The following is a 25,259-nucleotide window of genomic DNA, read 5'->3' on the forward strand; positions in this document are numbered from 1 at the left end:
AGTCAAGTCTGAACTTATTTAGTTGCACAGGGAGCAGTTCAGTGCTCCACCTTCATGGTGATCACATGATGAATGAGAGATCACACATTCTGTTCTCTGTGTTGCTTGACCTGCTCTTCAGTGATAGCTGGATCCTCCAACACTTAACAGAGCATGTACATTAAACTACGATATGCAAACTGTGAATGTTGTGTTGCTTCAGCACTAACCCATGTCTGGCTCTAACAGGCGCCGGAGTCCCTCAGTTCAAACCCATCGCCCTCAACTCAGGCTTTCGGATCGAGGTGCTGGTCAATGGCTCTCTGCTCATCAAGCACGTGCTGGAAGAAGACAGCGGCTTCTACCTGTGTAGAGTCAGCAATGACGTCGGGGCTGATGTCAGCAAGTCCATGTATCTCAATGTCAAAAGTAAGTGTCAAGGGAAACATATTAGAGCTCAACAGTGTACATTTAACACACTTAGCTTTCCCTCGTCAGCCGTCCTGGATGCTCAGTGCTGCTGAGAACATAAAGCAAAATGTGAAGTGAGCTGAAGTGGAGTTCTGTGACAGCCAGGCCACCAGCAAGATGCCGTCATGGTGCTTGCGCTGTGCTTTCTGCCTGAATGAATCCCACGAAAGCAACGCACATCGCCACCGCCACTGCATCTCCTGGAGAAAGTACAGCATTTATGTGCTGTGTGGCCGAGGACTTAGCTCCCCTCCATTAAGCCCTGAGTTCTGCAGGCAGGCAGGAGCTGCCATGTGGAAACGAGGGCCGAGGAGTACAGAGGGAGGTGAGAGGAGGAATGGATCATCCATGTCTGTTCTCCTCCTCCTCTCTCCTCTTTAGGTATTCTCTCTATGATGCAGGATTATCTCACCTTAATGTTTGCAGGAGATGATGCTGAGTTCATGTGCAGCACAAACCCTCTTTTATGGAACCAACTGGGTCCTCTGCTGCCTGCATGGCTGATGTTTGTATGTTTGTGTGAAGGGTACAATGGTACACTGAGTATCTGTCTGTTCAGTGTGAGCTGAAGAAGACCTGATGTTCATATAAAGCGTGGCTCTGGGAAAAAACCAGTGACTCCAACTGATGCACCCACACTTTCCAGTGTGTAGGACGGATGGGGAAAGGAACAAATAGGAGTCAGTACATCGGCACAAGCTAACTACTTTGATGTGCTCACTCGTTGAATGTTAGCAGTCGTCGTCCAAAGATCATGACCACGATCCTGACTGTAGACGTGGTCTTATGGACCTGTAGCACCAGGCAGGACTTATGCAGCACTGAAACAACTCACAGCAATTTAAAGCATTTCCTTTCCTCAGCTGAAATTAAATTCACAGACATTTCAATTATGGCTTCACTACACTGTGTTTTTGTATTGATGTGACACTTTCTAATAAGAACACTGCCCTCTTCAGGCTGAAAGAGCATTTAATAAAGCATGAAAGTAATGCATGATTTATCCACCAAAGACAGAGACGCTGAAGGCAGTCTGTAGTGAAAATGTTTTTAAGAGCAAGTGCTGTCTTAATAACAGACATCTGCATTCTACAGAAATTTACAGTTTTTGAGTTTCAGCTGGTGGAGCTGCAGGTTTGTGGGTTTGTGGTTTTGTGTGAACAGACTGTGTGATCTCCGGCCGCTCTGTTGTGGCTGGGTGCTCATTTTGATCAGCCACTGTTAGATGAGGCTCCTGTGGCTCTTATCAAGCCGGAGCAGAGGACTCCCTGCTGAGTGTCTCACTGTCTGCCAGCCACAGCCAAACGGGCCAGAACTCCTTTATGACCCGTCCTGTCTGAGTCCAGCCTGTCCGGCTCCCTCACAGCCCAACAGACGAGCACAGAGCCGCGGATGCACCAGCTCTCAGTCCCTCATGTTGTTCAAGTGTGGTTTCAATTAAGAATCTTTTCTACGACATCCCTGAAGTGTTTTCTTTTGTAAGATCCGATCCAGAATGCTGGTGCTCGGTTCTCCGTGTTCTGGGCCTTGAACTGGAGGTTTCCATCTCGCCAGCTCTCCGTTTGTCTGCTCATTTACATACAAAGTTCTCCAGACGACGTGTTTCTGGAGCTTATGAGCCAGTGCACAGAAACATCAGAACAAGATGGCCGACAGCAGTCAGAGCCACGACCCGCCGTTTGAACTGTTAATATCTCGTTACTATAACTTTGTTGTTCGTGCATTAATGCGTTAAAATGAATGTTAATCCCACAGATTCTTCTCTTTACATGAACACGATCATTTCTTTTAAATGAATGAATGAGTTTAATTTATTTCAAGCAAATGAAAGAGAAAAGAATTTAAAAACAAAAGAAAATAACTTGAAAAAGAGCAAAAAAGAATAATAACATCATCGAATCATAATATGAACAAGTCTGATAGAGGAGTGGGAAGAAGTAAAGACTTTTAATGCTGACAGTCCTGATACACACTTACCTGATAGATGCAGGCTTCATTCATTCATTCATTCATTCATTCATTCATTCATTCATTTATTTATTTATTTATTTATTTATACAATCATCTGGCGACCCCCTGAAATGAGCTTGGGACCCCCATGGGGGTCCCGACCCCCAGTTTGAGAACCACTGGCCTATAGACTACACTGCAGCCACTACAGTGACGTTCTGCTTCGTTAGTTAATTACATTTCTGTGGATCTGTTGTTGACAAACAAGAGCAAATGAGTGTAAACGTAAGTTTTTGTCATAGAGACACTTTAGAGCAGAAACTGTGAGAGAAGTGAATTCTTCTGAGTCATGAACAGAAAATGAAACTATTTCAGTGTTTCATGGACTGTCAGACTAAACGAGGTATCTGTAATTAAATCATTGTTAGATCCAGACCTGACGATATGCAATGAAGCGGCCGGACTTCTCTGAGCTGAACTCTGTGCAGCCGCTCGCTGACGGCTGCTGCTTTGTCATTTTGAGCAAAACGTGTTCACTGGTTGGACAGACTTTTAATATCAGACCTATAGAAATGCTAGAAAAGCTCTCTCTGAGCTCTTAATGACTTGATCTGTGCTTGTGAGTGTGGCTGCAGTCCTTCAGGGCCGTGCTCTGCGCCTACTGTATCTGGCTGTTGTGGTGGCTGTGCTGTCCTGGTTTGTGCCTCCAGTCTGTAGTAACCTGAATCTCTCTGGACGCCAGGGGAGCCACACCTCATTCTAGCTCCCCGGTGTGCATGTGTGTGCATGTGTGTGCATGTGTGTCAGACAATGAGTTCATTAACCCTTAAAGCTTCTTGCAGGTACGCTGTAACATCTGAGGCTGTGATGTTCTGTACACTCTGTGCTGTTTTCATGCTGTTTATTCAGGCCAGCCTACACCACTTGAGCAGTGGCGGCTACTTAAGAGGCTTAGGAGCCAATTAGGGAGGCACACAAGCTGACGCATGCTGAAGTACTCACGTGATGGATAGTATGATCTTCGCTGTGTATTATTGGCTGTCCAAATGTGGCTTGATGTATCAGTAAACAAACACTGGGAAATCAATAGATTCAATCAGAAGCGCTGCGATCTATAGCGCGGGGACGTGCGTGGTGAAGATGGTACTGGGTCATATGCTCGACACAGGTGAACAAACAAGCTCATAAGTGCACACAAAGACACACGTTTCACACAAAGGACTGCGCACTTTAATGTAAAGGCACAGTTACAGTGCTGCGCAGTGCAGCCATTACAAAAGAATAATGGGCCGGGCGGCTAATGCAGTGCTTTAGATAGATCCCACTCTGCCAGGCTATTGTGGTGGACTCCCCGGGAAATGAATTGCAGCTATTGTGATGTCCTAGCTTGGCACTTTCATTGTTATGAGTGTCTGTGCATAGGCTAATGTCTCGTCATAATACACCATGCATCATCCAGTAGGAACGCCGCCGCTGCACTAACAGCCAGCAGACTCACTGCTCCAGGACCGAGCTGTGTTAATGTGCCTACATTCACTGTGTGTGTGTTTGTTTTTCTTTCACGAGCTTCCTTATAAGAGTAGTAATCAGTTTTTGTTCTGTGTTGACACTAGTTGCAGGTGGAGACTCAAACAAAGGATTTTTATGCAATTTCCAGTCAAGCATCAACCACCAAAACAGATGTAATTCAGTCAATTCATTACCAATCCACAGCGGATGCTATCAGAGTCAGTCAACAGCCACTCAATGTTTATCAGGGCCAATTAAGACCAATCAAGCCTGTTAGACATCATAATGTCTGCAGACACAGTGATGAGGGCAGAGCATGTAATGAGGCTTTGCTGAAGAGCACTGCTAAATGGTCCTGTGGTTACCGAGCAGTCTCCCAAGAACAGCATCCTTCAGACAAACTGTGAGGAAGCCCCGTGCTTTTCTCATCTCTTTCATCTTATTTACTTATGCGGTTTCGTCTCAGCGCAGCCTTTCTGCAGGCGTACATGTGCTATCATGCTCCATGTCCAAGCCAATTGTGCAGCTAAGAGAATTATTTCAGTACATTGCAGGCGGCCAGTGAACCAGTCATCTTTGTGCGATCAGCACAGCGCTCTTCCTTCCCCTCCTCCGCCCTCATCCAGGCCGTCTCCTCCCCAGCGCCTACTTACAGTGCGCCCCCAGGGCAGCGAGCTGGATGCATCCCTGCTCGTCCTCTCTTGTCTGGCCCTCGTGGCCCATCGAGCCGGGGTGCCCTGTGGCTCACGCTGGCCGGCCAGGCATCCTGTGTAGAATGCAGACGAGCATCCTCGTGGTCTCAGCGTGGACGACACTCCGATGAGGCTCTTTTGTATGGAGGAGAGGAGACACACACAAAGTTTTCCTTGTAATTACGGGCATTGATATTGAAAAGCCTGATAAAACCTCCACAAACAAAGTGTTCAGACCAGAGATAGCACGTTCAGCATCATTCGCAGGAGCAGGGGTTATTTTTAACAACTAGAGGAAAAAATGACATGTGACTGTCCTCATGGTCGATCAGTCTATCAAGAAAACAGCGCCCCCTAGAGAAATCTGTTCCTCATCAACAGAAAATCTAGGGAGAGGATATCACACCAATTATTCCGTTTTGACTCAAAGTAATGTCTGATAAGTGCAACACAAACAGCCTCATAGGAACAAAAACCGGTTCAGGACACGAGCAAATCAAAGATCTTCTAATAAAGGAAACATGATTTTCTTCTTGCAAAATGCACGACTTCCAAAGTGGTGCTTCGCGTTTTTGTTGCTGATAATTATTATTCCAACTGAAATGATGCTAAAATAAAAGTAATTTCTTTTCATCACCTTTCACATCCTGCTGAACCGGAGACGCTCTCGCTGCCGTCGCTCTTTGATCACAGCTGAATAGCCGACGCTGAAGTAGCCATTCACCTGTAATTATGTGTTATTATTATTCTCCTGACTCCACCATTTGGATAATTCTGTTTTCCACATCACTAACACCACCAGTTAGAAACATTAGCCACATTTTCTTCCCTGTGTTGTTTTTTATTCCTGCATTGCGACATTCAGGCTGTGATTGTGTAATCATCATCATACTCCTGTGAAAATCAATGGCAGGTCCATGTTCTATTCCTGGCTACTAGAAATGGCCTTTTTCTGAGAGAGGGAGAGAAAGGACGAGAGGGAGGAGGGGGGGAGGTGGGGAGAGGAGAGGAGAGACTGTCCGATGCTGGTTGGCATGGTAACCTGGCCAGGTGAAAGGGAGCCTGCTAGAAGGAGGGAGGGAGGGAGGGAGGGAGTTGGGGGGGGGGGCTTTTGTCTCAGGGGAGTAGCCTATCAGCAGCCAGCCTATCCCCCACAATCCCCTGCAGGCTTACGTGTATCATCACTGCCCTCTGGGTTGCTGTGGAGGAACAGGGCTCTCCTCACCTCCACATCAAGCACACTTGGTGCTGCGCAGTAAACACACTGTTTCTCCTGCAGCCTTCCACAAGCTCCAATGCAGATGTTTTCCTCAGCAACACGTCTCACCGGCTCCTGAAGGAGGCCAGTGCAGGCGCCATGGCTGCATGTGTAGCCAGGTCTCCCTGCTCGGTGTCAGCATGCTACTGCCTCCTATTACACGTACTTGCATTCAGTCTTTTGCAGACGTTGGCATGTGTAGAAATCTACATATAAAGCCTCGTATCAAGAAAGCAGTGAGATCCACAAATATACAAATGCAATGAACACAGGAACTGAAAACCACAACAATGAGATGTGAATGAAAGCCTTTGTGTGTGTGTGTGTGTGTGTGTGTGTGTGTGATCCCTCATGGAGTGTGTAGGACTGAGTTCGACACCGGGGGAGCTGATGCTGGCTGAGGCTGGGGACTCCCTCGCCACCATCTCACCTCGCTGCTTTTCCTCTTTTTTCACTCCTCCTATAATTCTGCTGGATATTAAAGAAATACATCAACACAACAATTACAGGACCGCGAAGTGCGCCTGAGGGCTGGCTCAGCTGGGCTCCTCACACTCACACACACACACACACACACACACACACACACTCTTGTGCACATTTACATAGACACACAAATTGCATGCGCCTCGTCTCACAGCCTTCCTTATCTCACATAGACACTCCCATTGTTAGGGATCTGTTTGCTTTTGTGATTGTGCCTTGGTCGACATTAGTTAGAGGATATATGCAGTTTGATGTCGGCCACGTTTGAACTGCTGCCTGCAAAATGATTCTCTGTGCACCAATGTGTGTAACTGGCTGAGGAAAATAAATTAATGATGCAACATGAAATTAATATCTCGTCCAATAAAGGAGAGACAGATCGTTGAATGGTTTAATCAGTCATTTTAAATAACTAGTGGTTGGAACAGGTCCCTAATTTGTCTTATATACGCATCAGCTTGGCTTCAAATCCATGGGATGAGCTATTCTTCTTTCCTTCTAGTCGACCAGTTCTATCACATTTACAATTTCATATACAGCTAAAGAAAAGTGTATTTCATCCATAAATGAATGCAGATCTTTCTGTCTCTAGTCACCCAACTACGAGCTGTGCGTCCAGAGCAGCTCCTCTGATTGGCTCTTAGATCAAATGCCCAGAATCAGAAGATAGATCGACTAGCTCACATTTATTAATCATCAATTTCCCGTCCCTTTTACATCTGACTGAAAACACATACTGACCATTTGTTTTCACTTCTTTACACAGATATTGTCCATCACTACTAGCATTGCTGGTAAAATCTTTGTTAATGTAGAATTTCTGAAGTATCAGTCGAGGCCATTACTCTACATCTAAGCCAGCATCAGACCACTGTGTCAGTGTATCATCAGTCACCCTGTCATCAATACTATGTGCATAAAACAAATCGCAGCTATTTAAGTGTCACTGTGGCTTTAATGTACATCACCTCCAAATGCTGCAAAGCCTTTAAAGTTTACATACAGACGTGTGATTGGCTCCCGGCGCCTCCCGTCCCTGCATGTTGTCGCCTGGCGCAGCATCAGGAGTGTCAACAACAGCACGCTGAGCCACCTCTGAGCCACTTACACGGCAAAATGAAAGTCGCTGTGCTCTCAAATGATAACGTTTACATAAAGCCCAGGCACTTATTTCTTTCCTCTCACTTTTTCAAATGGGTCTCACAAAAAATTCATACTTGTCATGCAAAATAAATCATGGTTCTTTTCCACAGCCGAGCCCCAAATGGCTACAGAGTGAATAAGAGATGAGGCTTAAATGTTTGCAACCTCTTGCCTGACACTTCCCATCATATCAGCGAAGTCACGCTTTGTGTGTGTGTGTGGGTTGGAGTGTGTGAGCGTCTGGGAGTAGAGGGTTGTTATACACTCTGCTGTGGGTGTAATGAGCCATGTATGTCGTTAGTGTGCGTTTAGTGTGGCGTCTTCAGAGTGTTGTTGGAGCAGCGCTGCACCATTTGGGACCCTCTGATACGAGATACACACCAGGGCCGCATGTTGGTTTTATCACAACATTAAAGGAGGCTTTATGTGTGGTTCCAGTGCATTAGCATCGTACACAACACGTCGGCTGTCCTCTGTCAGCTGCTTTTACGTTGTGTTGCCATTAAGCTCACGGAATAACAGGAAGCTTGAAAGAGCTGTGATTAAAACCAGCGATGATGTTCAGCGAGCTGAGGCGGAGCTTAAACTAGGGATGAATATGGAGACATCCTAACATCTGGCAGGTGGAGGAGATGCTCCGCCCTACAGAGCACATCTCCACCCATAACATTCACACGACTGTTTTGAGAATTTTTTAGTTATGAAGAAATGCAAAAATTTCCATTTCCTCCAAAATCATGACTCATATTGTAAACACAATCTGTATTATTGTAAATTTTTCACACAGCACCAACGTGTCGGCAAGAGATTCCAGAAAGGTCAATAAAATACAACAGAACCAGACTAATGACCTCATTTATGAACCATGATGTCATCGTTACCTTGTTTGTTGGTGGTAGTGTTTGTAATGTGGACAATAACATTTAATAATTCAGTGTGTGTAAACATGTTAGCAACTAGTCTTAATCAGAGGCTGCCTGGTCTTCTGCTGGTGATCATTCAGCTCCTATTACGTACCAACATCATCCTAACAAATGCTGTCCTTCCCTCCTCACCAGTCCCTGCCATGATCACATCGTACCCCAACACCACGTTAGCCACGCAGGGAGAGGAGAAGAAGATGAGCTGCACAGCCCACGGTGAGAAACCCATCATGGTGCGCTGGGAGAAGGAGGAACGCATCATCAACCCCGAGACCAGCCGCTATGTGGTTTCTGTCAAGGAGGTGGGCGATGAAGTCATCTCCACCCTGCAGGTAGGAGGCCCCGCTAGCAAGTGTTTCAGACTGCTGATTGCTCCATAGATGCCACAGCACATGCAAAATTCCTCCGAGTCCCATGAGCACAGAGTGTATATAAAGAATCCTGTTTAGCTTTTCTGTCTTTTCAGAAACGCTAAATGCTTCCATTTTGTCGTGCCTCTAAAAATCCTTCCTGTAAAGCAGGAGCCTCGTTTGTCCGGCTCACGTTGCTTTGACCTGCACACGCCAAAAAAACGCTTCCCGCCCTGCCAACACGACCAGACGGGCAGTCACAGTGAAATCTAACTAGCATCATCTCATCCCTGTGCCTCCACCAGATCATGCCCACAGTGAGGGAGGACTCTGGCTTCTTCTCCTGCCACGCCATCAACTCTTTTGGTGAAGACAGAGGGATCATACAACTCACAGTTCAAGGTATAGCTGCCATGAAATGAGGACCAATACTTTCAATCCTGATACTGATTATTGATCGTGGCAATATCCTTCACATCCTAAGTTCTGCAAGGCTTCAATAATAATGCACTGGCCAACTTGGTGCCTTGCAGAGCCCCCGGACCCCCCAGAAGTGGAGATCAGAGAAGTGAAGGACAGAACCATTGCGCTGCGTTGGACGATGGGTTTTGATGGCAACAGCCCGATCACAGGCTTTGATATTGAGAGCAAGAACAAATCAGGTACAAGAAGTCTTATTTAGGTCTATACTTACATGGTGTTGTTGTAGTTTACCACCCTGAACACACAATGGAGGGCAGGTTCTAGAGAATCATGCACTCTGGGATGTGAATTATCTCTGCTGTCACTTAGTCTCAGCTCTCTAATTGAACACAGTCTGTTCTCATGCACTTAGCTGGATGTGTCCTATGGTGACCCTAATAAACCTTGGCCTTTCCCCTCTCAGCCTCCTGGGATACTGCTCAGAAGACCAAAGATGTCTCACCTCAGCTCAACCAGGCCACCATCATCGACCTGCACCCCTCCTCCACCTACAACATCCGCATGTTCGCCAAGAACCTGATCGGCAAGAGCGAGGCCAGCAACGAGCTGACCATCACCACTGATGAAGCAGGTGAGAAGGAAACTTCTTCTTTGTGCCCAAAAGCATGAGTGCAGGCTGAGCTGTTTTCTGTACATCTACTCATCTTATTCCCAGCACATAAATAATGACCAGCTGCAGTGATGAGAGTAGATCTCATTTATTCATAAGTCCCAACACATCTGAGTTACAACAACGCAGTGAGAAAGACGGCAGTCAGCGGTGAATGAGAGACGAGAGGCGAAAGGAGGCGAAGGGCCGACTGAGTCAGTTCATTAGCGCCCGGTGACATCAGCTCATTGGCTCCGTTGCATTATTGAACACACGCTGACCCCGCGCTAAAAGCAGAACTTTTCAATTAGCGGCCTCAGTAGTAAATGTCACACTACGGTCAATAGACTGAGGCTGGACCCCTTTTGCAGATTACCCCCTGTGCTTTCATCTGCCCCTCTGCCAGCCCCTGCACAGCCTTTCTCCTCACCCTCAGCAGCCACCTATAAACACAACATCACACGTGTCTGCAGCCTCTCCTGCTCTCATCTCTAGACGGCTGTTTCATGTGGACAGTTTTGTAAAATGTTGATGATGTGATCTCAGCTCCTGACGGACCACCTCAGGACGTGCAGCTGGAAGCCCTCTCCTCTCAGAGCATCAGGGTCTCGTGGAGGGTAAGTCAAGCCGACCATGCAGGTATCGTGTACGGTAGCTCTGTTCAGGTACAGTGAAGGTTGTCAGAGCTCTGGCTGCTGCTTCACGTTTCCACAGTCAGTCAGTTCTGTTCTCTCCTTGACATCGTTGAGCGAAACATTTAACCTGCTGCAGCTCCTGTGGAGACGCTCAGGAGTGAAGGTGTACTGGTCAGCTCTCAGGTGTTCCTTAATGAATGTGAAGCAGGACTTTGCAGGGAAACAGCATGTTTTCTCAGTGTGCGGTCCCTGAATTAAAAAAAAGTGTTAAAAGAACCATGTAGGTGTTTGTAGCCCAGTGTTTAGTCTTCTTCTCTCTGTCTGATCGTATGAATGCTACGCTACTGTTTAAACCAGTCAGACTGTCTGCAGCACGTCCAGCTCTTCATTTCACACAGAGCACCATTTAAACAACTCGTGTGCTTCAGAGAGGACGATCTTCTCTATAGAAATGGATTGTGACGGCTGCTCTGCGTAGGGCCTTCGTTTGGCTGCCAGCTTTGGTCATTCCAGTGTTATTGAGGAAAACAAGCAGTTTGTGGGATTGAAATGTTCTTCACAGAGTGCTTTACTAAGAAGACGACACTCTCGAGGTGATGCCATGCGTCCTGGCACACCCCCGTGTCTCGGCCATATCAGCCGATCTGAATACATCTATTTTGGGTGTGGAATGCTTCACCTGTGTATGTGGACTTCAAAGGTCCTGTGGGGACAAAAACCCAGGAGGAGAGCTCAGACACCATCACTTTCCTGCAAGTGTGGCTGACAGATCATTGGAGTCATCTCTAGCATTCCCTCCTCAGTCAGGTCTGAAGTAGATACGAGCAGCGAGTCAAAGAAAAGCACTCATCCCTGTTGTGTCATTCCTTCGCCAGGCGCCCAAAAAGCACCTCCAGAACGGGGCCATCAGAGGCTACCAGGTGGGCTACAGGGAGTACAGCTCTGGTGGGAACTACCAGTTCAGTGTGATCAGCGTGGAGACCACAGGGGACAATGCAGAAAGCCTGGTGCTGGACAACCTGAAGAAGTTCACCCAGTATGGAGTGGTGGTGCAAGCCAGCAACAGCGCAGGGACAGGGCCGTCCTCCACAGAGGTGGCTGCTACCACGCTGGAGGACGGTAAGGAGACACCCCAGGCTCAGTGTCCTGCTCAGCTTAAGGAAGTGGTTGTGACAACAAACTGAATGCATGTTCAGACATATAAATGATTTCTTTATTGTTTATTTACTATCACATTTGGATTGTCCCCAACATGAACATCTCCAGACAGCGCGCTTTAACATTCATCTGTGAGGATGTATCACAACCTAGTGGCGATCAGAGGGTACTGCGTTTTGTGTCCTCTCAGAGTCAGCTGTTCTCAGAGGTGTCTACTGTTCTGTCCCCTCAGTGCCCAGTCGTCCTCCAGAGAACGTTCAGGCCACAGCCACATCTCCAGAGGTCATCTCTCTGTCCTGGCTGACCCCTCCCAAAGACGCTCTGAACGGCAACCTGCTGGGCTTCAGAGTCATCTACTGGGCCAACCTGCCCGATGGAGGTACGTTCACATGAGTACACGTGTTAGAAGAGCAGATAGAGGGTGTAATTAGAAGCTGTTTGATTTGAATTAAATACACGATTTGAACCACGTCTCCATCATTGCAGCTCAAACATCTGTTCTAATAAAGTTCTGTAAATCTGGTTTAGCAGAACAATGTTCGATCTTCATCAGCCGTCGTTATTCATCACAAACACATCCAGCACCCAGGTACCTACGATGGTCTACGCCGTGTGATTGGTCCACCAAGAGGGCGCCGTGAGCACGTGGAAAGAGTCCGACTAGAGAGAAAAAAGCATGATGCAATATCTTATTCAATTTAATGCATCACATAGATTCACTCAGATGGAACACATATAGCACAACCTACACAGACAAACATAGCAGATTTTCAAAAGATCATTTTTTAAAAAAGTGAATATTTTGTGAGATTCAGTGAACCAGCAGGAGTGGACGAGACCGAGCAGCTCGTCTGATTTACATCAGCTCTGTCTGTTCTGGATGTGTGTCGACATGCTGCCATTCATTCATCAGCTGTTTGCTGTTAATGAGGACGTTTTTGTGGGCACCGTAGTAACCGGGGCAGATTTTGAGCATCTGTGTGGCCAACAGACTGCACGGTCCCGTGGACGTCAGACAGCGCGGCATGGCGTTGTCACATGCCGGGTTTGTGTCAGCGCGATGGGTTGTGACAGCGTGATTACCTTTGCCCCCTGCACTGTCACATCATGTTGGCCTGCCCAGTCAACAGGAATGCTTAGGACTTGACAGCCAGGCCCAGTTTGCACGGCAACAGTGAGCAGATCAGTGGCTGAACGGAAGATAAATGTTGTTGTTTGGAAAATGCTTTATGTTGTATGTAAAGATGAGACATGCACAGCCCAACACTTCACATATGCTTTGTTCCTTTGCAACGAAGCTGTTCATCTGTCAGAGCACGCTGCCCCAGCAGACATCAGAATGGCAGGATGTAACCTCACCTACCAGCAGAGGGAGACACAAACCCCTCCATACAGGATGGGGGCAGCTCAGCTGTTGGTGTGCGTCTCTAACAGTTCAGGTTACACTAATTAATGCCTACGTACTACATGCATTCACATAAGTGGTTTAAATGTGAGTAAAGAAAAAGGGCACGATTTTTAACCATCAATGAATCTGCCAGCTGTTTTCTAGATATTTAAATGTTCAGATATATTCAGCTTGCTTTGTCTGACCAATGATCAAAAAGGACAAACTGTCTGATATACAAATCAAAGAAAGAAAGAAATACAGCAAATCATCACAGCATCCACATGTTGGGCTTTTTACTCACGTGTCTCTCAAACAATTAATCAGCCAGCAAAAACAATTCTAGAAAATATGTAGTTAAAGCTGCAGAATGCATTTTGTCACCAGGATTACGTGGACTTGTGGTGTAAGTGGATGTCCAGACACTAGCTGATGCTCACATCCCTGTAAACTGTACGATCAAATGTCTACAGCTGTGCAGGTGTCGTGGGTATTCCCTGCATTTATGCAGCTGATGTCGTGCTGTAGATATCGAGCAAAGCTTGTGAGGAAGGCGTGCAGACGGAGAGCAGTGCCACAGCCAGCATCCATAATTCAGAAGCTAACAGCTGAGGGCAGCAGGCTGCCGGTCCGGGCTGCCACCACAGCAGACCTTGGACACAGGATTGTTTAAGCTTTGTGACTGAACATGAAATCATATCCAGGGCTGTGCTATGACACCCTTGGGCCTGACATTTACTGGTTTACTTGTGATCCACTGTGTGATGTGTGAGGGACATGTTCTGACCAGTGATGGCCGTCTTATCACTGGATTATTTACAGCAGAGGACTGCTATGAACGAGGCTCCTGAGCTGAGCTGACATCTGACTTTATTCACTCACTCTCTCCTCTTCTGTCTTCCAGAGCTGGGAGAGATCAGAAACGTGACGACCTCTAAGCCCTCTCTGGAGCTGGACGGACTGGAGAAGTACACCAACTACAGCATCCAGGTGCTGGCCTTCACTAGAGCTGGAGACGGAGTCCGCAGTGAACAGATTTACACCCGTACCAAGGAGGACGGTAGGGAGATTAAGTCACCTCTCCAAATTAAAAGACACAAGGACAGCTGTCAGGCTGCGCTTGTGGAGGCGAGCTTCTGTTTTATAGCTGCGCTCAGACTTCGGCTGAAGTGTGAGTTTGGCTCGCTGCTGTAAAGGACAGTATCCCTCCTCTTTACGTTAAAGATCATTTTTGTACAGCCTGAATATTTGACTGTGGTGAAAATGAGGCAGGATCATAAATATGCTCATTAGGAGGAGAGCTGTAACTCTCCACGCAGCAGAACATGTCATGTGGCCATCTGTTATCTTGCTGTATAATCAGCATAAGAAGAGCCATAAAAATCTTCTGAGTAATAATATTAGCTTAATGCGTGAAATATATCAACGGGATCATCTTGTTCTTTCAGTTCCTGGTCCTCCAGCGGGCGTGAAGGCAGCAGCTGCATCCAATTCAGTGGTGTTTGTATCCTGGCTTCCTCCCCTCAAAGTGAACGGCATCATCAGGAAATACACCGTCTTCTGCTCCAACCCACACCCCACGGTACAGAACCACGGATAGAACCACACCACACAGTCTGCCGTAGCTGTTTACATCAGCTGCTGTGATCATTACTGTTATGTTTTATTCTTTATTGATTATTGTTTCTTAAATTGTCCCCAGGGGACCAATAAAGCTTTTTGAATTGAACTGAATTTTAAATAACCTTTTCACTACAGTTTGAATGTGATAAATTCAAAAGGAAATAATCATTGAACAGTCGTTTTTATCAAACTTAACACAATCGATATTGTTTTACATCAACAGTGATTAAAAGAGCGACAGACCAGATGAGGAGCTTGTATTATGGTTCAGCCTGAAGTCCTCTGACTGCCCTCGTTGCTTCTAAACCCTTTAAACTCTCTGAACAGAACCAGGACGGAGCATGTGGCTTTGACCTAAGTTAACCCTCTAAGCAGTTTCTGGCCTTTATTTTTTTGCTCACCGTAATCTAACGTTGTCCACATCCAGGCAGGCTGGGACTAGAGGTAGAGAGAACCTGGAATGTGTTTAGTGACAGTCTGCTGCTGGACCCGGGTCCTCTCTGGTTAGGAGAACCGTCTGCTGAAGAAGCTCCTCATGTGGATCATGATGATTCAAAGATCAGATTTATTTAATTTTCCTGATGACGTTACACGAGTAGTTCAAAGTCTTTCTGTTTCTACAGTTTCTGGCTCAGATACACTGCATAGATTTGGGGGATTTTTTTTAAAAAGCCTTTCAAACCTGGGCTTTGGGTTTCTGACAGGAACAGCTAAAACTGACTGATGTGTGTTTTTGGAGCTCAGTGGCACAAACAGAGAGCTCAGCATTTATTCATCACTGGTTTGAGCTGTTCATGGAGTTTGTTGTCGCTCAGAAAAGCGCAGACGATCAGTACAAATATCTTTCACCATCAAATCAAGAAGGAAAATATAGTTTGATCTGCAGTAAGTTAATCCAGTCCTGAATGTCTTCCTCCAGGTGAGCAGTGAGTTTGAGGCGGCGCCGGACGTGTTCTTCTACCGGATCCCCAACCTGAGCAGGAACCGGCAGTACAGCATCTGGGTGGTGGCTGTCACAGCAGCAGGTCGTGGAAACGCCAGCGAGATCATCACTGTCAAACCCATGGCTGAGGGTAGGTGGAGCTGCTTGGTGGTTCACATTTGTATTTGGTGCCGAATGGGACGCTGCACATTTGCTCAGTAGGCCAGTCCACTAATCAGAGGACGGCTTTACCAAGAAGTCACATCTCAGGCTACTGCAAGTTAAACTCTAACAGGATCTGTTGTTGGGAACCCATGTGGACGGGTCAACATAGCGCATTCCCAGTGGCTCCTCATAGAAGGATAAGAAGGAGAGCATCAGCTGAATGTAAATAAGCAGCGCTTGGCCCTGTCAACACGGCACATGCTTGGTGAGCGCTGATAAGCTGATTGCATACGCTGATAAACCCCCTGGTGTCCGGAGTCAGGACCCACAGCTCCTATCAGGACATTCACATCCTGCCTGAGATCCAGGTGATGGATGTCTTCTCCTTCCTGTTTCACTGTTCAGATAGAGAGAAACACCGTCACTGAGCCTGACTCGGTGAGCTGGAGGGTCACAGAGCAGACAGCAGGAGAAGCTGCTCCTAGCTCTGAGTCATCAGTGATTTATGCTAAATAAGTTCTCCATCAGAACACAGCAGCAGGTTTATTTAAACATCTCCACTGTGGGCTGAGGAAGCATGTACCTACTTTTGCAGCTCCGGCTCGGATCCTGACCTTCAACCGCACCGTAACAACCCCCTGGATGAGGGACATTGTGCTGCCTTGTAAGGCGGTGGGCGACCCCTCCCCAACCATCAAGTGGCTGAAGGAGATGTGAGTGGAGAACATCAACACAGCAGATAAATCATCTAGAAGTATTTGTGTGGTCATGAAAGCAGAAAGCTAACTGCTAACACATCTGTGTTTCAGCAATGGAACCCCAGCACCTGTTGTGATCGACAGCCGACGCAGCGTCCACGGTAACGGCAGCCTCGTCATCCGCACCGTGAAAGCAGAGGATTCTGGGAACTACACTTGTGTGGCCAGCAACAGCTTTGGGTCAGACAAGATCGTCCTCAACCTGCAAGTCCAAGGTAAGAACCACACTGAATCACATCTGATCACAACGCAAACAGTGTTTTCACTTCTAGGTGATTTTTTCTGAACTGAATCTTGTTTGTTTACGTCATTTGTTTGTTTCCTTTCCTGCAGTTCCACCTGACCAGCCTCGCCTCACCGTGACCAAGACGACCACCACCTCCATCACCCTCTCCTGGATCCCAGGAGACAACGGCGGCAGCTCCATCAGAGGTCAGACAAACACCACAAGGTCTTTTCTTAGTGGTTGTTTCTTTAATTATCTGAATGTGATCAGCTGTTTCACCTCCACCTGTGCCTCCAGGCTACATTCTGCAGTACTCTGAGGACAACAGTGAGCAGTGGGGTAATTTTGCCATCAGTCCCAGTGAGCGCTCTTACCGGCTGGAGAACCTCAAGTGTGGCACCTGGTACAAGTTCACCCTCACCGCCCAGAATGCAGTGGGTCCTGGACGCATCAGCGAGATCATTGAAGCAAAGACTCATGGGAAAGGTATGAACAGGGCTTTCTTTGGAGAGTCACATGATAGTATGATAGCATTATGAATTATTATTTTTAATAGATACCACTGCACTGTCATGAATATCATCTTTCTGAGAAGCACATTCAAAAGTCAGCTTCGCACATCCATCATCATCTCTACACCTTCATCCTCACTAGGGGGCGGAGCCTATCCCAGCTGACTCAGGGGACTGTTTAAATAGTTCTATATAATGACTAATGCTGGCCAACTGTCACAATATAGGATTTGATAGCAGTGATTAGCAATTTCCAGATGATGTGTTTATTTTAAATGTATATTAAAATACATTTTATGTTCTTCTTGGAAAAGGAAGTGATGTTAAAAATCCTGCATCATCTCGTAGTTGCTTGATATATGACAGAGAAAGAATAGAAAACGTTTCTAAACATGACAAAACATGTTCCTTAACTGATGATGCCGTTGATTATTCAGTTAATACCAAACATGCAGAGTGTTGGAGGGCCTCAAAGCAAAATGTTAAAACGTTTTCCATCTCAGAAATCGCTCAACTGATTCTTTTATTCTGCAGCTTTGTAGACCTACCTTCCTCTCAGCTTCAAACAGATCTTTCTCAGCCCTTTGTAAGCGGATATGTTCTGTATGTAGGTGTTGGCTTGTTGTGTTTTGCTCCTCAGTGACTGTTTCTGTGCTTCAGTGATCACATAAATGTCTTCCTTCTCACTGTGCCAACCAGAACCTCAGTATTCTAAAGAACAGGAGCTCTTCACGAGCATCAACGCCACTCGGGTCAAGCTCAATCTGAACGGCTGGAACAACGGCGGATGTCCGATCACCTCGTTCACGCTGGAGTACCGACCCGTAGACTCGCCCACGTGGACGACGGCACAGCGCACCTCCCTCACCAAGAGCTACATCCTGTACGACCTGCAGGAGGCCACCTGGTACGAGCTGCAGATGAAGGTCTACAACAGCGCCGGCTACGCTGAGAAGAGAGTCAAGTTTGCAACGCTCAGCTACGATGGCAGTGAGTTCACACAGCACCACTCTTTCTTTACAGGCAGCAGAGGCACTGAAGCTGGCCGGGTGACTCACCGGCTACTCCAGAGCTGATATAAACGCCGGCACTTGGACCGCTCAACAAGCAGGAGTCTGTGACAAAAGACCCAACTTCACCAACTGTAGCATACAGAGTTGGCTGGCGGTAGTAGTTTGAGGCAGAAAGGAGTAAATCGTGCTCTCTGGTAAAAGCAGAGCATGTGGCTCACAGAGGTCCAGGATCCACTGATGAAATGGGCAATAAAAAAAACATGTTGCATTCCAAGTCCTGGTGCTGTAGCTGGTTTGGGTTGTGCTGCTTCACTAGCAGACCACATGCCAACACAGGAGAACTGATTTCACAGTCTCCTTTGGGATGAAGGATGCTAGCAGCTCATATTACACGTTGGGCGGTATTCTGCCACAACCACTTCTAAAGACCCACCACTTAGTTTCCTCCTCCACGTACATCCTGCAGCTGTTTAAATGAGAGTCAGGCTGAACATTTAGCTGTGAAGGATGAGTTCATTCACATTGACGTACAGCTTGGCCAAATGGGAACCAGGTATTACTGGCAATTCGGCAAAAGGTCAAGAGCGAGTCCTGACAGAGGACAGCAGCTTGGAAGGAAAAATTAAACCCTTGAGCTCGGAGCTGCTGATGGTCTTGACTTTTACACAACATGACAACTGTCAGTCAGTGGCCATCATTCAGGGAGAGAAGGTTTTGTGGCTTTGTGTCTAAAAGTAGGTTCAGAATCAGCATCTGTCCTAACACGGTCACATGACCTCGTCACAGGTACCATCGCCCCGTTGGTGAAGGCACCCAACGTGAGTGAGGACAACTCTGGAGGCGGCGAAGGTCTGAAGATGATGGTGACCATTTCCTGTGTGTTGGTTGGCATCGTGGTGATCTTCATCGGGCTGCTGGTGCTGAGGAGGAGGAGGAGGGAGCAGAGGCTGAAGAGGCTCCGAGGTGAGACGAGCAGTCTGTCGGCCTTCTCACATGTGAATCTACGTTTGCTTCTATTCTCACAAATAAACTCATGGTTTTGTTTTCCAGATGCAAAAAGCTTAGCTGAGATGCTCATGAGGTAAGTGTTGGACATCGTCCCTACGCCGCTATCAGCTACCTGCTCGCTGCCAGCGCCATTAATGATGACAAGACTTCCCCATGACGAGGTTCTCTTTTGTTTTCTGTTTGTCAGTAAAAACACGCGTCCAGCAGAGCCGATTAACAAACAGCAGCAGACGCTCCGCATGCACATCGACATCCCCCGAGCTCAGCTTCTCATCGAGGAGCGAGACACCATGGAGACTGTTGGTAAGCGTTGTTCTGCTGCTGGACGCTGCAGGATGCTGCTGAACCTGATGCTGATCCAGAGCTCATCTCGTTTTCTTGTCGTCCCACAGACGACAGGTCCACTGTGTTACTGACTGACAATGACTTCGGGGAGACGCAGAAACAGAAGTCATCCACAGTCACCCACACTGTCCACTACCAGTCGCTCTCCCAGGCCACCGGCCCACTGGTGGATGTGTCTGACGCCAGACCAGGAACCAGTAAGTCCAGTACGGACTCTTTTTTTAACTTCATAACACATAAGATGTCTGCATGTGGTTTAGTTTTCCAGCAGTTTGTCACTCTGTTGTTTCATGTTCTTTTTGTTTTTCTCTGCTGTTTACTGCATGTTTTGGAAATCGTGTAGAATAAAGTGAAGCCTGTGAATCAGTTCAGACATTTCAGCTGAACAGACTCACTCCTCTCACTCACATCCACACACTGCTGCTAACATGATCCTATCGTTGCATTTCTCGGTGCCGTCCTGAGGAGGGAGGTTACTGAAGCTCCTCCACTCGCTGAGTTCAACCAGGTGCTTCTGGAGGCCTGTTGTCAGCCCTGTCTCCCCAAAATGACCTTCTTATACAACTAAACTGCATTCTCATTCATATTTTGACAGACAAGTAAATTCTTACTCACCTGTGACACAGTAGGAAAGACCTCCATCACTTCCACCTGCTGCTGTGGTCCGTCACTGTTCAGCCAGGCTCAGGCACCAAAACTGCATTTGAAGGGTTTGAGTTCACACGTTAGGAAAACATGCGACTGACACCTTCACAGTGATGACTTGTTGGAGGCTTGATGAGGTTCAGGCACCAAACTGTGTGCTTCTCCATTTTCTGGGTTACCAGGGTGAAACGTCCACCCCATCTAAGCTTAGACTGATAATAAAGCAATGAAAAATGGCAAAGATTCAGTATGCTGATTAGAGACGTCATCGTTAAACAAATGTACGACCCGACACAAGAAGGGCTGCCGGCCGAACATGAAGCCCCGAACATGGACAAGCTGGCAGCAGGGTGTCTGGAAGGAGGGAAGATTTTATTTGATTTAGGTTGACAAGTGACAAAAACTAAACCAGAATAGTTTATGAGAGAGAGCTGATGTCCACCAGCACCATGCAGGTCTGTGTTCCTGTAGAGGGGCAGCAATGATCAGGATCATTTCATTCAGTCCGCTCCCCTCTATGACCTACATGAACGCTCTGCATTCTCCCACTCTTTCTCAGACCCGACCGCCCGCCGCACAGCCAAAGCCGGCCCGGCTGCTCGCAACCGCTACGCCAGCCAGTGGACCCTGAACCGCCCCCACCCTCCCGTCTCCTCCCACACACTCAGCACCGACTGGAGGCTGCCCACGCCCAGAGTGGCCGGCTCTGTTGACAAGGAGAGCGACAGCTACAGCGTCAGCCCATCTCAGGACACAGGTACGCAACACAACGCTGAGCAGCTCCTCACACTGTGTTTCTAACAGCTAGTCATCCATTAATTCTTCCACTAACTCTTGACACTAATCCCTCCACTAACTCCGAACATGTCCAGACCGTGCACGGAGCAGCATGGTGTCAACAGAGAGCGCCTCCTCCACCTACGAGGAGCTCGCCAGAGCCTACGAGCACGCCAAGATGGAGGAGCAGTTGCGCCACGCCAAATTCACCATCACCGAATGCTTCATCTCTGACACTTCCTCAGAGCAGATGACAGCGGGCACCAACGACTACACCGACAGCCTGACCTCCAGCACACCGTCCGAATCGGGCATCTGCCGCTTCACTGCTTCCCCGCCTAAGCCTCAGGACGTCAGCCGGGTCATGAACATGGCCGTGCCCAAGGCCCACAGACCGGGTGAGGCCACGCTGTCCAGAGACCACAGATCTGTCCGCCTGAAAGCCGACGGCTCGTTACAGCTGATTGTTACTAAACTTTACCCGCCAGGCTCATACTGACACCGAGTATTAACACTAACTGGACCTCATTCAGGTTGATGCTTCTGTCAGAAGTTCGACTGAAGCCTGTCAGAGGGAACCAGGGATAATTAAATCACCAACACTGACTCCAACCTATAACACTGAATGAGTAGATTGTGTTTCCTGTCTCTACTGCCACAGCTGCATCCTTCACACAGAGACACTAACAACTGTAAACGCCCTGAGCTGTTCTGTAGAACCCAACAGCACCTCAGGAGCTGTAGTAGCACATCTGGCTATTCTTTAGTCTTCTTATGGTTAATATGCATCACGTGTGTAAAACTTGAAGCCTCCTGTCACCAGCAGTGCTGCTGATGGTAGAATTCAGCTTTTAATCAGATGATGTGAGCAAGGAGCCAGTGTGATCAGAGTCAGTGAACTGGTGACTGACAGAAGCTTCTATCACCTGCAAAGGGAGTAAAAAGGTGAAACTGGACCAACAGGAGCAGCGTTGGTGATGCTCATAGAGTTCCTGTGCATCCTGTAATCTGGCTTTTAGATGGAAACAAGCAGACTGTTAATGATCACAGTTTATTATTAAAATGAACAATTACTCACACAGCTGTTGATTCTGATGAACAGGTTCTGGTTTATTAGATTAGATTTATGGCCAACTGAAAGTCTGAAAGATTACCGCTGACATTAACTTTATATTTACTGGAGATTTTAAGACGTAAAACTAAATCAGTGACGAACGACAACGAACTGAAATGTGTTGATTATATAAAAATAAGAAATGTTCTGAACTTTAACAGTCTTATTATTCTAATGGAAAGTGTTTCTGTTGAGTTGAAATGTGCTTTATAGATAATGGGATAGAAAACTCTCCTTTTCTTTGAAGGCTTCTGATTGTGTGTCCAGAACCAGAACCACTCAGTCTCACCGATCATATCTGGTCACAGAGAGAACACATGACCCCCTGAGCAAATCAAAAAACAGCATAATGTTCATGAAGTGACTCGTCTGGTGCACGCCAGGACTTTCCTCATTTTAAAGTAGAACAACACGTTTTTCCAGATCAACAAGTCCATCTTTAAACTGCACACAGAGAAAATGAGCAAACTAACCAGCTGAGTGAGAACAAACAGGATGAAGTGAACCTGGTTCAGCCTGATGTGAAGCCCAGGGCCCCGGCCATGTTGCTCAGTGTCAGCTTGTCTTTTCTTTTTCCACTAACTGCTCTGTGTCGTCCTGCAGGGGGCGAGTTGGTTCACCTTCCTCCGTACCTGCGCATGGACTTCCTGTTGAACCGAGGCATGTCCTGCTCGGGGTCGTCCAGGGGGACAGCAAGTGGGGAGAGGGCGGCCATGGGTCAGGCCTGTCTGGAGCCCCAGAAGAGTCGCTCTCTTAAGCGGCCCTCTCGCATGGCGCCTCCAACGCCCACAGAGGCCCCTCAGGCCAGCAGGGACCCAGTGGCCCAGTGGCAGCCCGGCTCTGCAGCCACACTCCCCCACAGAGAGGGCTCCGAGCTGGCCCAGGCCGCCAAGCTCAGCACCTCCCAGGAGTCCCTGCTGGACTCGAGAGGACATCTCAAACAGAGCAGCAACCCCTACGCAAAGTCCTACACGCTGGTATAACAGCAGGGGCACCTAGGGCGGGACTAGAACTCACTCTAACACTGGACTTAACACTCAAGTGCAGTAAACTGACTTTCACCACGCAGTTCTGTATATACGTCCCCTCCCTCCAAGGACGGGGTCACTTTTACTAATCTCCTTTTATTTATTTTAGAGCTTTCTTTTACCTCTTGTTTGTATTTCTTTTTTTTGTTTGTTTATTTGTTTGTTTCACTTGAGAAAAAAATTCACTCATCAGAAACGACTCCAGCCGGAGCTTTGCCAAACTAATTGAGTAACGAGGGAGCATTATTTATTCTTGTTAATTCTTTATAATTAATCAGTAATTATTAATTGTTAGTTGTCAGCTATTAATGATCATTAATTATTGATTACCAAATGATCTATTATCACCATTGCTACAATGTTTTCATAAGAACCCGGACATCTTTTTTAATTTCTGGAGTGGAAGATGACGATTTGGAGTCATTTTTTTCCTATGGAATATCCTTCTCAAAAACACTGAATGAAACTTGGGAGAAATCTTGGAATGAAAGCAATTGACACCAGTCCAAACTTTTCAGCTGCTCTCAAATTGTTACTTTTTTTGAAGAAAAAAAAAAAATCTATTTCCTATGGATGCATGGGGACTGACCAATTAAAGACAATGAGGATTACGATGGTGGCTGGACAGCCCAGTCGAGCATTTTGTCACACTATGAAATGATCCAATGTGAAGATTTATTATTCTTATTACTATAAATATATATATAAAAGAGAAATCACTTTTATTTGTGGATATTACAGGGAAGAATTGATTTGGTTAATAAAGTCCTTAGTCATGTTTGCACATATCTCGTTTTAATTAGGAAATGGAGTCTCTGTTGATCTTTCTCTGTGTCCCATTCTCTGATGGTGCAATATGAAAAAAGATATGAAAAGTATATGAAAACTATTGCTCTATACTGTACTGTAATGATGAAAAATAACTATGTTGTGAGTATAATTACAGGGCCGGACACACTCCAGCTCATGTATTCAGGTGTAGTTTACCACTGCTTGTTTGCCAGGGTGGTAAATGATGTTAGCTAGAACAGGGAGGGTTTAGAGAACTAATGGTTTGCACTTCACAACAGCCCGACTCAAGTGTGTCCAGATAGATCCCCCTACTCTCAGTGCACTAGGTAGAGTCTTCAGGGCTCTCACTCTCCTCAGTAGATTTACTGTTGCTGCATTGCAGCGATGCTCCTCTACAGGGAAATAAAAAAGAACGTGAGACAATCCAGCAGAATCCCCCCTTCAAACCAAACCTATAATGTCTATGGGAAATATCAGAAAAAAATGTGGATATACGTAAGAAGCTGTTTTTTGTTCCTGTCTGCCCTGGCCCATTTCTGTTCTTTCTGTTTCTTTGAGTTAGCCTGAAGGGAGAAGAGTTTGATCCAAAATGCTGTGAGGTCATAATGTCAGTTTCTATGATTAGTTTCTATGATTAACTGTCTTCATTATGATTATACATTTTAACAAAAAAAAAAATGTCACTTTTTATTTTTAACATGAGTGTTCACCATGGTGGCACTGGAATAAAGAGAAACTAACACAAAGGTTCCAATTTGATTAATAAAATGGCTGTTCCCCAAAGTGTGTGGTGGTGGTGTGGAGGTGACGCACAGCTGATGATGCTCAGCAGGAGACGCGAAATCTTCGCCCGTTTCCTTCATGACAGCATCGACATAAATGATGGTGTGATAATGCCGGCCGTGTTATTGCAGCGTGTGCCTGCAGGTGGCAGTGTTGTGTTGCTCAATCATCTGCTCCTTCACTGTCAGCCCGGTGGGAGCTGTGAAGGCAGCCTGCAGTGAGGAGAGGCTCTCTGTAAGTGAACATCCGTACAAGAACCGTCATCTTATGAAAAGTCTTTCATGGTGATGCAGATGTTTTCCTCCCCAGGTCACGTAGAGATAAAGCCCAGCCCTCCTCACTCAGCTGATGACTGAGGAGCTGAGCCGGCCCCGGATCATAGACGACGTTTTTCACATCGTAAACTCAGCAGAAGTAACACAGAGACTCAAAATGAGGAGAAACCTGTTTAACAGAACCTCACAGACCCAGAATGCAGTGCAACTAGAGACACGACAAGTGTAGTGGAAAAGTAGCACTGCATCCATCCATCATC

General features: G+C 46.8%; 1 protein-coding gene across 1 annotated transcript in view; it reads left to right on the top strand.

Moving 5' to 3' along the window:
* Positions 1-23,104, top strand: part of dscama (Down syndrome cell adhesion molecule a) — a 106,134-nt gene extending 83,030 nt beyond the window's left edge. Inside the window, exons 17-39 of the mRNA XM_008299435.1 lie at positions 229-408; positions 8,547-8,743; positions 9,067-9,163; positions 9,295-9,423; positions 9,648-9,815; positions 10,380-10,450; positions 11,344-11,587; positions 11,859-12,005; positions 13,918-14,073; positions 14,462-14,595; positions 15,556-15,709; positions 16,319-16,436; positions 16,533-16,696; positions 16,815-16,913; positions 17,005-17,193; positions 17,919-18,209; positions 19,019-19,195; positions 19,283-19,313; positions 19,428-19,543; positions 19,633-19,782; positions 20,790-20,987; positions 21,103-21,405; positions 22,725-23,104. Of these exons, the coding sequence (XP_008297657.1) occupies positions 229-408; positions 8,547-8,743; positions 9,067-9,163; positions 9,295-9,423; positions 9,648-9,815; positions 10,380-10,450; positions 11,344-11,587; positions 11,859-12,005; positions 13,918-14,073; positions 14,462-14,595; positions 15,556-15,709; positions 16,319-16,436; positions 16,533-16,696; positions 16,815-16,913; positions 17,005-17,193; positions 17,919-18,209; positions 19,019-19,195; positions 19,283-19,313; positions 19,428-19,543; positions 19,633-19,782; positions 20,790-20,987; positions 21,103-21,405; positions 22,725-23,104 (3,893 nt within the window). The remainder of the gene's footprint in view (positions 1-228; positions 409-8,546; positions 8,744-9,066; positions 9,164-9,294; positions 9,424-9,647; positions 9,816-10,379; positions 10,451-11,343; positions 11,588-11,858; positions 12,006-13,917; positions 14,074-14,461; positions 14,596-15,555; positions 15,710-16,318; positions 16,437-16,532; positions 16,697-16,814; positions 16,914-17,004; positions 17,194-17,918; positions 18,210-19,018; positions 19,196-19,282; positions 19,314-19,427; positions 19,544-19,632; positions 19,783-20,789; positions 20,988-21,102; positions 21,406-22,724) is intronic.
* Positions 23,105-25,259: the final 2,155 nt, after the last annotated feature.

This window comes from Stegastes partitus, unplaced genomic scaffold (genome assembly GCF_000690725.1).
Source record: "Stegastes partitus isolate 25-593 unplaced genomic scaffold, Stegastes_partitus-1.0.2 Scaffold1417, whole genome shotgun sequence".
Classification (NCBI taxonomy): Eukaryota; Metazoa; Chordata; class Actinopteri; family Pomacentridae; genus Stegastes; species Stegastes partitus.